We start from the raw sequence: 11,643 nt of genomic DNA, 5'->3' as shown, positions 1-11,643 counted from the left end.
CTCATCCTCCCCAGTAGCTGGGACTACAGACGCCCACCACCACGCCCAGCTAATTTTTTGTATTTTTAGTAGAGACGGGGTTTCACCGTGTTAGCCAGGATGGTCTAGATCTACTGACCTCGTGATCTGCCTGCCTCGGCCTCCCAAAGTGCTGGGATTATAGGCGTGAGCCATCGCGCCCGGCCCTCTCTTTCTTCCTTTTTCTTCTTTCTTTTCCTCCCTCCCTCCCTTTTTTAAAAATAAAGATGGGGTATCGGGCCGGGCATGGTGGCTTACGCCTGTAATACCAGCACTTTGGGAGGCCGAGGCGGGCGGATCACAAGGTCAGGAGTTTGAAACCAGCCTGGCCAGCGTGGTGAAACCCCGTCTCTACTAAAATTGCAAAAATTAGCTGGGCATGCTGGCACGCGCCTGTAGTCCCAGCTACTTGGAAGGCTGAGGCAGGAGAATCGCTTGAACTCGGGAGCCGGAGGTTGTGGTGAGCCGAGATCGCACCATTGCACGCCAGCCTGGGCGACAGGCGACTCCGTTTCACAAAAACAAAAACAAAAAAGATGGGGCCTCACTATGTTGCCCAGGCTGGTCTCGAACTGCTAGGCTCAAGCGATCCTCCTGAGTGGGCCTCCCATAGCGCTTGGATTACAGTGCGGGCCACTGTGCCCGGCCTACTTCTGCAGTTTAAGCACAGGTTCACTGACTTCCGAGAATACAGCTGGCATGCACGTTGCTGAAACAGTACTCGTTCACTATGGAAAGCACATTCCCCTCCCAAAACACTCCTTGGGGCCGAGTCCCCAAATGTGACCCAGCTGCGTTCTGTGGAGGAGGAGCGCGCCTGACGCCTTATTACGTCCCCACAGCCAAATGCTCGTGAATTTACGGTCAGTCTATCTGAACACTACGTTCGTTTTTCATAGTTGCGCCTGTGAGCAGGCTGTGTGTGGATTTCGGGAGGAATTGGGGCGGCGGCACAGCTCGTCCACCATGAGAGGCGCGGGCGGCACGGGGGCTGCAGCCCAGAAGACCCCACCCAGGGCGCGCTGCGACCCCGGACGGGCTGACTCCGGGCCCCCGGCCTCCCGCGTCCCCGCCGCCTGCGAGGAGGAACGGGGTCCCCACCAGGCACTCCCCGGGCCGGGCAGAGGGCTCCAAGCGCGGACCAACCCGGCGTCCGGGAAGACGGCCCCTCGGGTCGGACGCCCCAGCTGTCGCCGCCTCCCCGCCCCAGCTCCTGCGGCACTAGAACTCCGAGAATGCCGTGGGCAGGCCGACCGTACTTCCCAGAATGCCCGGCGCCCGCCGCCGCCGTCGAGGGGCGGGGCCTGCGTGTCGGCGGCGAGGGGCGGGGCCGCGGCTCAGCGCGGGAAGTCCGGATCCCGCGGCGACCCGAGCATGAGCCTGGAGCGCGAGCTTCGCCGTAAGTCCCTCGGGGGCCCCTTCCTCCGGGGGCGCGGAGGCTGGGGAGGGCTTGGGACTCAGCCCCGGCCCCGGACCCCGCCGCGGAGGCCCAGCCCTCCTCTTCCTCCCACAGAGCTGAGCAAGGCGAAAGCCAAGGCGCAGAGGGCCGGGCAGCGGCGCGAGGAGGCCGCGCTGTGCCACCAGCTGGGGGAGCTCCTGGCCGGCCATGGTGAGCGCCGGGACCAGGAGGCGGGAGGCAGGCCCGGGGCGAGGGGCGGGGCTGGGGGCTGGGGGCTGGGGCCCGGGCCGGGGGGCGACGGGCTTTTCCCGCAGACGCCGCCCCAGGGCCGCCCTCGCACCCGCGACGCCTGCCAGGCCGTGCTGTGCCCCCGCCTAGGCCGCTACGCCGAGGCTCTGGAGCAGCACTGGCAGGAGCTGCAGCTCCGGGAGCGCGCTGACGATCCCCTGGGCTGTGCCGTGGCCCACCGCAAGATCGGAGAGCGCCTGGCCGAGATGGAGGACTACCCGGCTGCCTTGCAGGTGCGGGCACCCTCACTGGCCTCGCCCAGCCCGGTCGGCCTCTGTTTGGAGCCCTTCTCTGAGGAGGGAGGCCTGGTTTTCGCTGTCAGGAGCCTCGGGCTGGAGGGGACACCTGGCCTGACGCAGCCTTGCCTTCACCGCCCCGGGCCAGTCCTCCGGTGGGGACCCCACAGCTTTTCCTAGGACTGGGGCAGGAGTAGGTTTCCTGGCACCAGAAACCATTACTGAATGTTATTTCAGCTGTGTTTGTGTTGGGGGTGGTCAGGCCCCGTCCCAAAAGCTCTCCCTGACCCTGGCTGCTGGGGGCAGGACTGCAACCCCCCCCCCTCCCCGCCAACTCCCAGCCGCCCCTCCCCACGTGACAGCGTTGGCTGCATACAGTGTGAAGCCATTGTCACCACAGAGAGCCCTTGGCATGCAGAGTAGGGGCACGTGTCTGGCCTTGGCCTGCGCTGTGGGGGTTAGGGGGAGCAGGGTCTTTCCTTAGCAAGAACAGGGTCTCTGGGAATCTGGCAGGGCCGGTTTGCTTGAGGCGGGGTCGGCTCACAGCAGTGATTTCCTTCCGCACTCAGCACCAGCACCACTACCTGGAGCTGGCACATTCCCTGCGCAACCACACGGAGCTGCAGAGGGCCTGGGCCACCATCGGCCGCACCCACCTGGACATCTTTGACCACTGCCAGTCGAGGGATGCTTTGCTGCAGGCACAGGCTGCCTTTGAGAAGAGCTTGGCTATTGTGGATGAGGAACTGGAGGGTGGGCAGGCCCCTCCACATTTTCTGCCTCCTGAACTGCGGGCCGAAGAGGCTGCAGCCCAGCACCCCCGCAGCCTCCTTGGGCGATCCCGTCTTCTGGGACCCTCCTTTGCAGGGCTCTTGTGTGAGGGGTGCATGCCCCCCTCAACCTTTCCCCTGGAGATCATCAGCTCTTTATCCACCCTGTGCTCCATCTGCAGCAGGACCCTTGCTCCCACCTCGGGAGGAGGGAGGGGGTAGGAGAGGCGCTGCACAGGCCCCAAATGGGGCCCAAAGCTGGAAACCCCATGCGGGGAGGAAGTGGCTGAGTGTTTGGGGGGCATCTTCCAGGGACACTGGCCCAGGGAGAGCTGAATGAGATGAGGACCCGCCTCTACCTCAACCTGGGCCTCACCTTTGAGAGCCTGCAGCAGACAGCCCTGTGCAACGATTACTTCAGGAAGAGCATCTTCCTTGCGGAGTAAGGCCCTGCCCCGCCCCAGGATGGAGTGGAGTCCCTTGTTCCTGGAGGAAGTAGTTAGGGGAGTATTTTCCCAGGGTCCTCCTGAGAGAGCAGCCTGGCTGGGCCTCATCCCCCACCTCTCACGCCTGTGCCGCACACTGGGGGAAGACCAGGCATGGTTAGGGCCCTGAGACCATAGCATGGCAGGGCTGGGGCCCGTGTGGCATCAGCAGCTGTCATGGACGCTCCTGGGCGCTCAGTGGTCGTCACCCCTCTGCAGGCAAAACCACCTTTACGAGGACCTATTCCGCGCCCGCTACAACCTGGGCACCGTCCACTGGCGCGCGGGCCAGCACTCCCAGGCTATGCGCTGCTTGGAGGGTGCCCGGGAGTGTGCACACACCATGAGGAAGCGGTTCATGGAGAGCGAGTGCTGCGTGGCCATCGCACAGGTACCCGCTGTGCATGGCTCCGAGCTCAGGCTCCCGGAGACTCGGGCCTTGGGGATTCTGCAAAAACCTTGCTGTCCTTTGCTCTCCAGGTCCTCCAAGACCTGGGAGACTTTTTGGCTGCCAAGCGAGCCCTGAAGAAGGCCTACAGGCTGGGCTCCCAGAAGCCTGTGCAGAGGGCAGCCATCTGTCAGAACCTCCAGCACGGTGAGCCTGGGGGTCCGAATGGGGCCCTGGGAGGTGTGTGCAGGGGTGAGCCTGGGGGCGGGGTGGAGTCCCACCAGGTGTGTACAGGGCTCTCTCCCTCACAGAGGAGGCCTGAGCACCTGTCCTTGGAGGCAGCAGCTTCAGCAAGAGGGGCAGTTACCCCTACTTCCAGACAGGAAAAGACCCCCGTTTTTCTCTGAGCTCAACACAGTGTGTCAGGGGCAATGAAAGGGCGGCCAGGAGACCAGCTGGGCTTTTGTTTCGCAGCCACCATCTTCATTGGCAAACTGGAGACAGTAGTTGTTCCCCTAGCCTCCCGGGGTGGGAGAGGAGGTGGCATGCGTGTGGTCCAGGAGTGCTGATGGCCGAGACCACCATTGGAGGTTGGCAGCAGTCAGCCCTTGCTTTGAGCCAGGCACCATCCGAGTTGTGTGTTTTTTTTTTTTTTTTTTTCGAGACAGAGTCTCGCTCTGTCGCACAGGCTGGAGTGCAGTGGCATGATCTCGGCTTACTGCAAGCTTCGCCTCCTGGGTTCACGCCATTCTCCTGCCTCAGCCTCCCAAGTAGCTGGGACTACAGGTGTCCGCCACCACACCCAGCTAATTTTTTGTATTTTTAGTAGAGATGAGGTTTCACTATGTTAGCCAGGATGGTCTCGATCTCCTGACCTCATGATCTGCCTGCCTTGGCCTCCCAAAGACCGAAGATTACAGGCGTGAGCCACTGCGCCTGGCCCCAAGTTTTTAAGTGTGTTAGTTCTTGTGACCCTTGAAACCAGTCCTCAAGATAGACCCTGCTACTAACCCCCACACCAACAGGCAGGCAGAGGTGTGGAGAGGGTGGGGGGGCCACCACAGGGCTCACAGCTCGCAGGTGGTAGAGCTGGGGTCAGTGCCCCCTGTGCTGCCCCCCCTGCATGAAGCTCTTCCTGGCAGTGCTGGCAGTGGTCCGGCTGCAGCAACAGCTGGAAGAGGCCGAGGGCAGTGACCCTCAGGGCGCCATGGCCATCTGTGAGCAGCTAGGGGACCTCTTCTCCAAGGCAGGAGACTTTCCCAGGGCAGCTGAGGCTTACCAGAAGCAGGTGTGTGGCCCCCGCTGGGTGGGAGGGAAGGGCCAGTGAGGTTGACGAGGCCTGGCCAGGGTGGCAGCCCCTGGCCTCACTGGCACTGCCCCCAGCTGCGTTTCGCTGAGCTGCTGGACAGACCGGGTGCCGAGCGAGCCATCATCCATGTGTCTCTGGCCACCACACTGGGAGACATGAAGGACCACCATGGGGCCGTGCGCCACTACGAGGAGGAACTGAGGCTGCGCAGCGGCAACGTGCTGGAGGTGAAACCCTTGCTCCCCGCCCGAATGCAGGTTCACCCATGTCTCTGCCTCAGGACTGCCGTTCTCAGGGTGGCCGTGGATGGGCATCTTTACCGGACGGGCAGCTCCTTCCTAGAACCATCCACCCTCGGCAGCTGGGAGGCTGGGCTCCCATTTCGTGTGGGCAGCCAGGGAAGCTTGACTGGGGCCCGTTGGACGTGGAGAGCGGCCCCCGTCCCTGACCCCGTCCTTCCTCCTGCTCCAGGAGGCCAAGACCTGGCTGAACATCGCATTGTCCCGCGAGGAGGCCGGTGATGCCTACGAGCTGCTGGCCCCGTGCTTCCAGAAGGCGCTCAGCTGTGCCCAGCAGGCCCAGCGGCCCCAGCTGCAGGTGCAAGAGCCCATCCCACCCACACCGGCTCCCCAGTGAGCCCAGCTTCGTTGCAGCCTGCCTGCCCCTTGTCCCCCATCCCCATCTTTCTCTGCGTCCACAGCCCCAGTCCTGAGCCGAGCATCCCTCTGCTCCTCAGAGGCAGGTCTTGCAGCATCTGCATACCGTGCAGCTGAGGCTGCAGCCGCAGGAGGCCCCTGACACCAAAATCAGACTACAGGAGCTCAGCGTAGCTGAAGATGAAGATCAGGAGGAGGAAGCGGAGGAGGCGGCAGCCACAGCGGAGAGCGAAGCCCTGGAGGCCGGCGAGGTGGAGCTGTCGGAGAGCGGTGAGGGCCAGCGGCACCTGGCGTTTCCCTGGGCCTGCTCTGGGCCGGGCTGGAGAGGGGTGTGCTGTGCTACTGTGGAGCCCGCCCAGGGCTTGGAGCAGAAACAGCCACAGGCAGGCAGGACGGCCAGTGCTTTCCTGGAACTGGACAGAGAAGGTAGTGACCTGCAGGGAGCCTGGGGCAGGCCTTGGCCTCCTGGAGGAGACAGTGGTTGGGAGCCGAGTGCGTGTCAGCTGGGGCATGGTCCCGTTAGAGACGCACGTGCCATCTGGGGCCGGGGGTGAGCCGGTGCACTTTGAAGAGCCCCGGGTGCCTCTGCAAGAGCTGAGCATCTTCCTGAAACCCTCCAGAGCAGGCTTGGGTTTCCTCCAGAGGCCAGCGACATCAGCTGCACCGAGGGCAGGCATGAGGGACTGGCTGGAGCGGGGCTTGGACTGAAGCCATCTTGGCCGTGGTGCAGGGAGAGAGGGCTGAGAGCAGGGTTAGCGGCTAGCTGGGGGGGCTGGTTTCTGACTGAGTGGTGGGTGGCAGGAGCCTGTCCGTGAGGCCTGTTAGGGGGTGTTCCAGGGAAGGCTGTGACTTCAACTCTGAACTCGAGGGAGTTGTTAGAACCCTGAGTGGCCAGGCAGCTGTAGGAAGTTGGGGCCTTGCCAGATTGGTTGCTGTGGGGAGGTGGATCAGGATCTAGAATTTTGGGGAATGCTGCTCAGCTGGTGGGCACAGTGAAGAGCTGGGGAAGACCTGGAGGCAGCTGCAGGGTGTGAAGGGCGTGGTGATGAGGAGTCACCCAGAGCAGGGATGGAGGCAGGTGTGTCTGCTGCCTAGGCAGGGTGGAGGCTGTAAGATGCAGGACACCCAGGCTCCAGGGCTGACCTGGCCTGACGACACAGCTCAGGAGATGGGGGTGGAGAAGGCCTGGGATGGAGGAAGACCAGCTCACAAGCCGGCCTGGGTGTGGGGATGAGTGGCTGGCGCACGGATGGATGAGGCCTCGGGCAGGCCTTCTGAGGCAGGGCCAGGCGTGGGTTAGGGCAGAAAGCTCGGGGGTGTGTCTCAAGTGGGCAGAGGGATGGCGGGCAGGAGCAGGGTCCCAGCAGGGTCAGGTAGACGTGGAGGCAGTGCTGGGACCATTGCTGAGGAGCCCCCAGAGCCCAGCAGCCTCAGAGCTCAGCCCTCCCGTCTCTGGCTCCTTTGTACCTGGGAGTTTGGGGAGCTTGCAGCAGGGTGGGGGCTGCTAACCTTTGCCTCCCACGGACTCACCTGGGGTGGGCTTGGCTCTGTTCCAGAGGATGATGCCGATGGCATGACCCCGCAGCTGGAGGAGGACGAGGAGCTGCAGGGCCGCCTGGGCCGGCGGAAAGGGAGCAAGGTGAGGACAGCGCCCTGCCCCCACCAACCCTGCTCAGCAGCCCTGCCAGCTCCTCACGCCCCTGCCCTGTGCTGGGTTGGCTGTGCCCACAGTGGAACCGGCGAAACGACATGGGGGAGACCCTGCTGCACCGCGCCTGCATCGAGGGCCAGCTGCGCTGTGTCCAGGACCTCGTGAGGCAGGTGGGCCCTGCTCTGGGACATGGGACAGGCTGCCCAGCATGGAGGAGCTGTGCGTTTGTGCCGGATCCCCTGATCTCTCTAACTCTCAACTTCCTCATCTTCAAAATGGGGCCCCTTAGCAGGCATGGTGGCACTTGCCTGTGGTCCTAGAGGCAGGAGGATCACTTGATCCTGGGAGGTTGAGGCTGCAGGAGTCGTGATTATGCCACTGCACTCCAGCCTGGGCAACAGAGTGAGACCCTGTTTCAAAAAAACTTAAAAAGCGGAGGCTGAGCGGGGTGGCTTATGCCTGTAATCCCAGCACTTTGGGATGCCAAGGTAGGCAGATCACATGAGCCCAGGAGTTCGAGACCAGCCTGGGCAACCTGGCAAGACCTTGTTTCTACAAGAAATTTAAAAATTAGCTGGATGTGGTGGCATGTGTCTATAGTCTCAGCTACTCTGGAGGTTGAGGTGGGAGGGTTGCTTGAGCCTAGGAGGTGGAGGCTGCAGTGAGCCATGATCTTGCCACTGCACTCCAACCTGTGTGACACAGCAAGACCCTGTCTCAGAAGAAAAGCCACAGGCCGGGTACAGTGGCTTATGCCTATAATCCTAGCACTTTGGGAAGCTGAGGCGGTGGATTGCCTGAGGTCAGGAGTTTGAGACCAGCCTGGCTAACATAGTGAAACCCTGTCTCTACTAAAAATACGAAAAAATTAGCTGGGTGTGGTGGCGCACACCTATAGTCCCAGCTACTCAGTTCAAGCTGAGGCAGGAGAATCGCTTGAACCTGGGAGGCGGAGGTTGCAGTGAGATGAGATTGTACCGCTGCACTCCAGCCTGGGTGACAGAGTGAGACTCTGTCTCAGAAAAAAAAAAAAAGGGGGGTGCCCAGGCTGGGCGCGGTGGTTCACGCCTGTAATCCCAGCACTTTGGGAGGCCAAGGTGGGCAGATCATGAGGTCAGGAGCTTAAGAGCAGCCTGGCTGGTCTCAAAAGAAAAAAAAAAATGGGGTACCCGCTGTGTGGTATGCATCTGTGTTGCAGCTAAGTTGGTCAGCCTGGCCAGGATGGGGGCTAGCCCACGGGCTGAGACCTGGGCACCTTCCCGCCCCGCCTGCCTCATGCCCCTGCGACTGAGTGCACTGTCTCCCCACAAGGGGACTGGGCAGGCACAGGGGCTGGAGGATATGCTGTGGCTGGTCCACCTGTCTCGGGGGGAGCATGTCCTTCACTGGTGACACCTAGGCCAGAGGAGGAGAGGGCAGGGCCACGGACTTGCTCTGGGCTCTAAGACTGAGGCCCTGGGCCCAGCTCAGGCTGCAGAGCTCACTGGGCTGGGGCCAGGCTGTGAAGTACACAGGGCCAGGCTCCTTCCTGTCCTTGGTCACAGGGCCACCCCCTGAACCCTCGGGACTACTGTGGCTGGACGCCTCTGCACGAGGCCTGCAACTACGGGCATCTAGGTGAGCAAGGGACAGAAGGAGCCTGGCGCACCTTGGTGGACACGTGGGGCGAAGAGTCAGTCCTGGCGGGGCATCGGGAGCTGGGCTCACGTCTCCTGGTCTGCAGAAATTGTCCGCTTCCTGCTGGACCACGGGGCCGCAGTGGACGACCCGGGTGGCCAGGGCTGCGAAGGCATCACCCCCCTGCACGATGCCCTCAACTGTGGCCACTTCGAGGTGGCTGAGCTGCTGCTTGAACGGGGGGCGTCCGTCACCCTCCGCACTCGAAAGGTGAGCCTGGTGGAGCAGAGGGCAAGGGTGAGGTTATGGGGGCTGCTGTGCCCCTGCTCAACTGATGCCACACAGGGCCTCAGCCCGCTGGAGACGCTGCAGCAGTGGGTGAAGCTGTACCGCAGGGACCTGGACCTGGAGACGCGGCAGAAGGCCAGGGCCATGGAGATGCTGCTCCAGGCAGCTGCCTCGGGCCAAGGCAAGCAGGGCCTCCCTTGTCCCTGGGGTTGCTGTGCCTACCCTGAGAGTCCCCGGCCCTGATTTCGGGAGATGCTCCACCACAGGTGGAGCGGGAGGTGCCGGGCCCCTGCCTCAACACGGATTCTCTCTCCCACAGATCCCCACAGCTCCCAGGCCTTCCACACCCCAAGTAGCCTTCTGTTTGACCCTGAGACCTCTCCTCCTTTCAGCCCCTGCCCAGAACCCCCCTCTAATAGCACTAGACCCCCAGAGGCCTCTCAGGCCCATGCCAGGGTCTCCCCAGGGCAGGCAGCACCAGCCACGGCCAGGCCTCGGAGGAGCAGGCGTGGGCCAGCCAGCAGCAGCAGCAGCTCAGAAGGCGAGGACAGCACAGGCCCCCCGCGGCCGTCCCAGAAGAGGCCTCGGTGCTCTGCCACAGCACAACGGGTGGCGGCCCGGACGCCTGGCCCTGCCAGCAACAGGGAAGCAGCCACAGCCAGCACCAGCCGGGCAGCCTACCAGGCAGCCATCCGGGGTGTGGGCAGTGCTCAGAGCCGTCTGGGGCCTGGCCCACTGCGGGGCCAGAGCAAAGCCCTTGCCCCCCAGGCAGCGCTCATCCCGGAGGAGGAGTGCCTGGCCGGGGACTGGCTGGAGCTGGACATGCCCCTGACCCGCAGCCGCCGGCCCCGTCCCCGGGGCACTGGGGACAACCGTAGGCCCAGTAGTACCTCCGGGTCGGACGGTGAGGAGAGCAGACCCCGTGCCCGAGCCAAGCAGGTCCGCCTGACCTGCGTGCAGAGTTGCAGTGTGCCAGTTAAAGCAGGGCCCAGCAGCCTGGCTTCAGAACCTCCAGGGAGCCCCAGCACCGCCAGGGCCTCAGAGCCCAGTGGGGACAGCTCTGCGGCAGGCCAGCCCTTGGTGGGTGTGCAGACCTGGAGCAGAGCCCTCTCCCCACTCCGGGCAGACAGGTGTAGGGTGGAGCCCACTGTGGCTCCTGACTCAGCCCTGCTGCCTTCATCTGCCAGGGTCCGGCCCTGCCCCCTCCCATCCGGGTTCGAGTTCAAGTTCAGGATCATCTTTTCCTCATCCCTGTCCCACACAGGTGAGGCATTGCCTGCCCTACCCCGCAGCCCACCTGTGCGGCTCCATGCCAGGGTGCTTGTGTTTGCACATCAGGGTGGGGCTTGTGACCAGGGCTCCCTGCTGTGTTCCAGGAGGACCCTGTGGCCCCCAGGAATGGCAGAGGGGCTGGTGGTGTGCTGGGCTGCAGGGAGAGGAGGGGCCGGCTACCTGGGAGTGGGAGAAGCAGCTGAGGGGGCTTTTGGCCCTGGACAGGGATGGCAGGTTCCTGGGGCATCACCCCGGCTGTGTGCAGGCAGCAGCAGCAGCGCCTCTGTCCCTGCAGCAGTGAGACCCACTCTGTGGCCTGGCTGGCCGAGCAGGCGGCCCAGCGCTACTACCAGACCTGCGGGCTGCTGCCCAGGCTCACCCTACGGAAAGAGGGGGCCCTGCTGGCCCCACAGGACCTCATCCCTGATGTGCTGCAGAGCAATGACGAGGTGAGCCGCGGCGGGGGTAGCCAGGGCCTCAGGCACCGGGAGCCCCAGGTGGCTCGTGGCTGCAGAGCAATGATGAGGTGAGCCGGGGGAGCCCCCAGGTGGCTCATGACGGTGCCTTCCAGGTGTTGGCTGAGGTGACTTCGTGGGACCTGCCCCCGTTGACCGACCGCTACCGCAGGGCCTGCCAGAGCCTGGGGCAAGGTGAGGGCCAGGAGAGCTGCAGTTTCTGGGTGAGGTCGTGCAAGGGGGCTGGGCACACAGTCTCCACCAGCCTGGTGGGTGCTGTGTCCTGCACTTGGATGTGTGAGTGGCAGGGAGAGGATAGCCCTCAGCCCCTGTGATCTGCTGACAGGGAGATGGCAAAAAGCAGCCGAAAGCCTGGAAAGTCAAGCCCAAGGAGGAAGGCCTCGCATGGGCTGGGAGCTGCTGGGGAAGCTTCCCAGAAAGCTTGTCCCGGGGGGTGTGGAATCTGGCGGTGACTGGTGGAGCTCAGGGTGCTGTAAACCCACCTCGGCCCCCAGGGCCTCACAGTGCTAGACCCACAGGCATGTGCAAGTGGGCTCTGCAGCGAGTCTGGTGGGTGACCCCTGGGGCTGTTGAAAAGGGGCTGCCTGGTTTGCCCTCTGGGATTCAGAGGGCAGAAAGGGCCAGCCTTACCCTGGTGATACCACATCCCTCCCCCAGGGGAGCACCAACAGGTGCTGCAGGCCGTGGAGCTGCAGGGCTTGGGCAGAGGGGAGAAAGGGCCGGCCTTACCCTGGTAACACCACATCCCTCCCCCAGGGGAGCACCAACAGGTGCTGCAGGCCGTGGAGCT

The 11,643-nt window shown here is 63.6% G+C and overlaps 1 protein-coding gene across 1 annotated transcript; it reads left to right on the top strand.

Moving 5' to 3' along the window:
* The first annotated feature begins 1,345 nt into the window (after positions 1–1,345).
* On the top strand, positions 1,346–11,590 carry TONSL (tonsoku like, DNA repair protein). The gene is made up of 21 exons (XM_032760946.2): positions 1,346–1,417; positions 1,532–1,627; positions 1,796–1,938; positions 2,511–2,694; positions 3,024–3,153; positions 3,416–3,587; positions 3,677–3,791; positions 4,727–4,872; positions 4,968–5,120; positions 5,365–5,490; positions 5,630–5,819; positions 7,106–7,188; positions 7,281–7,370; positions 8,745–8,817; positions 8,924–9,087; positions 9,163–9,286; positions 9,425–10,185; positions 10,293–10,369; positions 10,673–10,826; positions 10,949–11,027; positions 11,511–11,590. The coding sequence occupies exons 1-21, from the start codon at positions 1,393–1,395 to the stop codon at positions 11,588–11,590; spliced, it is 3,165 nt and encodes a 1,054-aa protein (XP_032616837.1). The 5' UTR covers positions 1,346–1,392.
* The last annotated feature ends 53 nt before the right edge of the window (positions 11,591–11,643 follow it).

Source organism: Hylobates moloch, unplaced genomic scaffold, assembly GCF_009828535.3.
Source record: "Hylobates moloch isolate HMO894 unplaced genomic scaffold, HMol_V3 SCAFFOLD_9, whole genome shotgun sequence".
NCBI classification, from domain to species: Eukaryota; Metazoa; Chordata; class Mammalia; order Primates; family Hylobatidae; genus Hylobates; species Hylobates moloch.
Note: the sequence above shows the minus strand (reverse complement) of the source record. Positions and strands in the feature narration are given on the sequence as shown.

What these genes read in the sequence shown, in the direction of transcription:
- TONSL (XM_032760946.2), top strand. Translation starts at nt 1,393, where the DNA reads ATGAGCCTGGAGCGCGAGCTTCGCC. An exon ending in CCTGGAGCGCGAGCTTCGCC is followed by an intron (nt 1,418 to 1,531) that starts GTAAGTCCCTCG and finishes TTCCTCCCACAG; the next exon opens with AGCTGAGCAAGGCGAAAGCC. An exon ending in CTCATCCCTGTCCCACACAG is followed by an intron (nt 10,370 to 10,672) that starts GTGAGGCATTGC and finishes CTGTCCCTGCAG; the next exon opens with CAGTGAGACCCACTCTGTGG.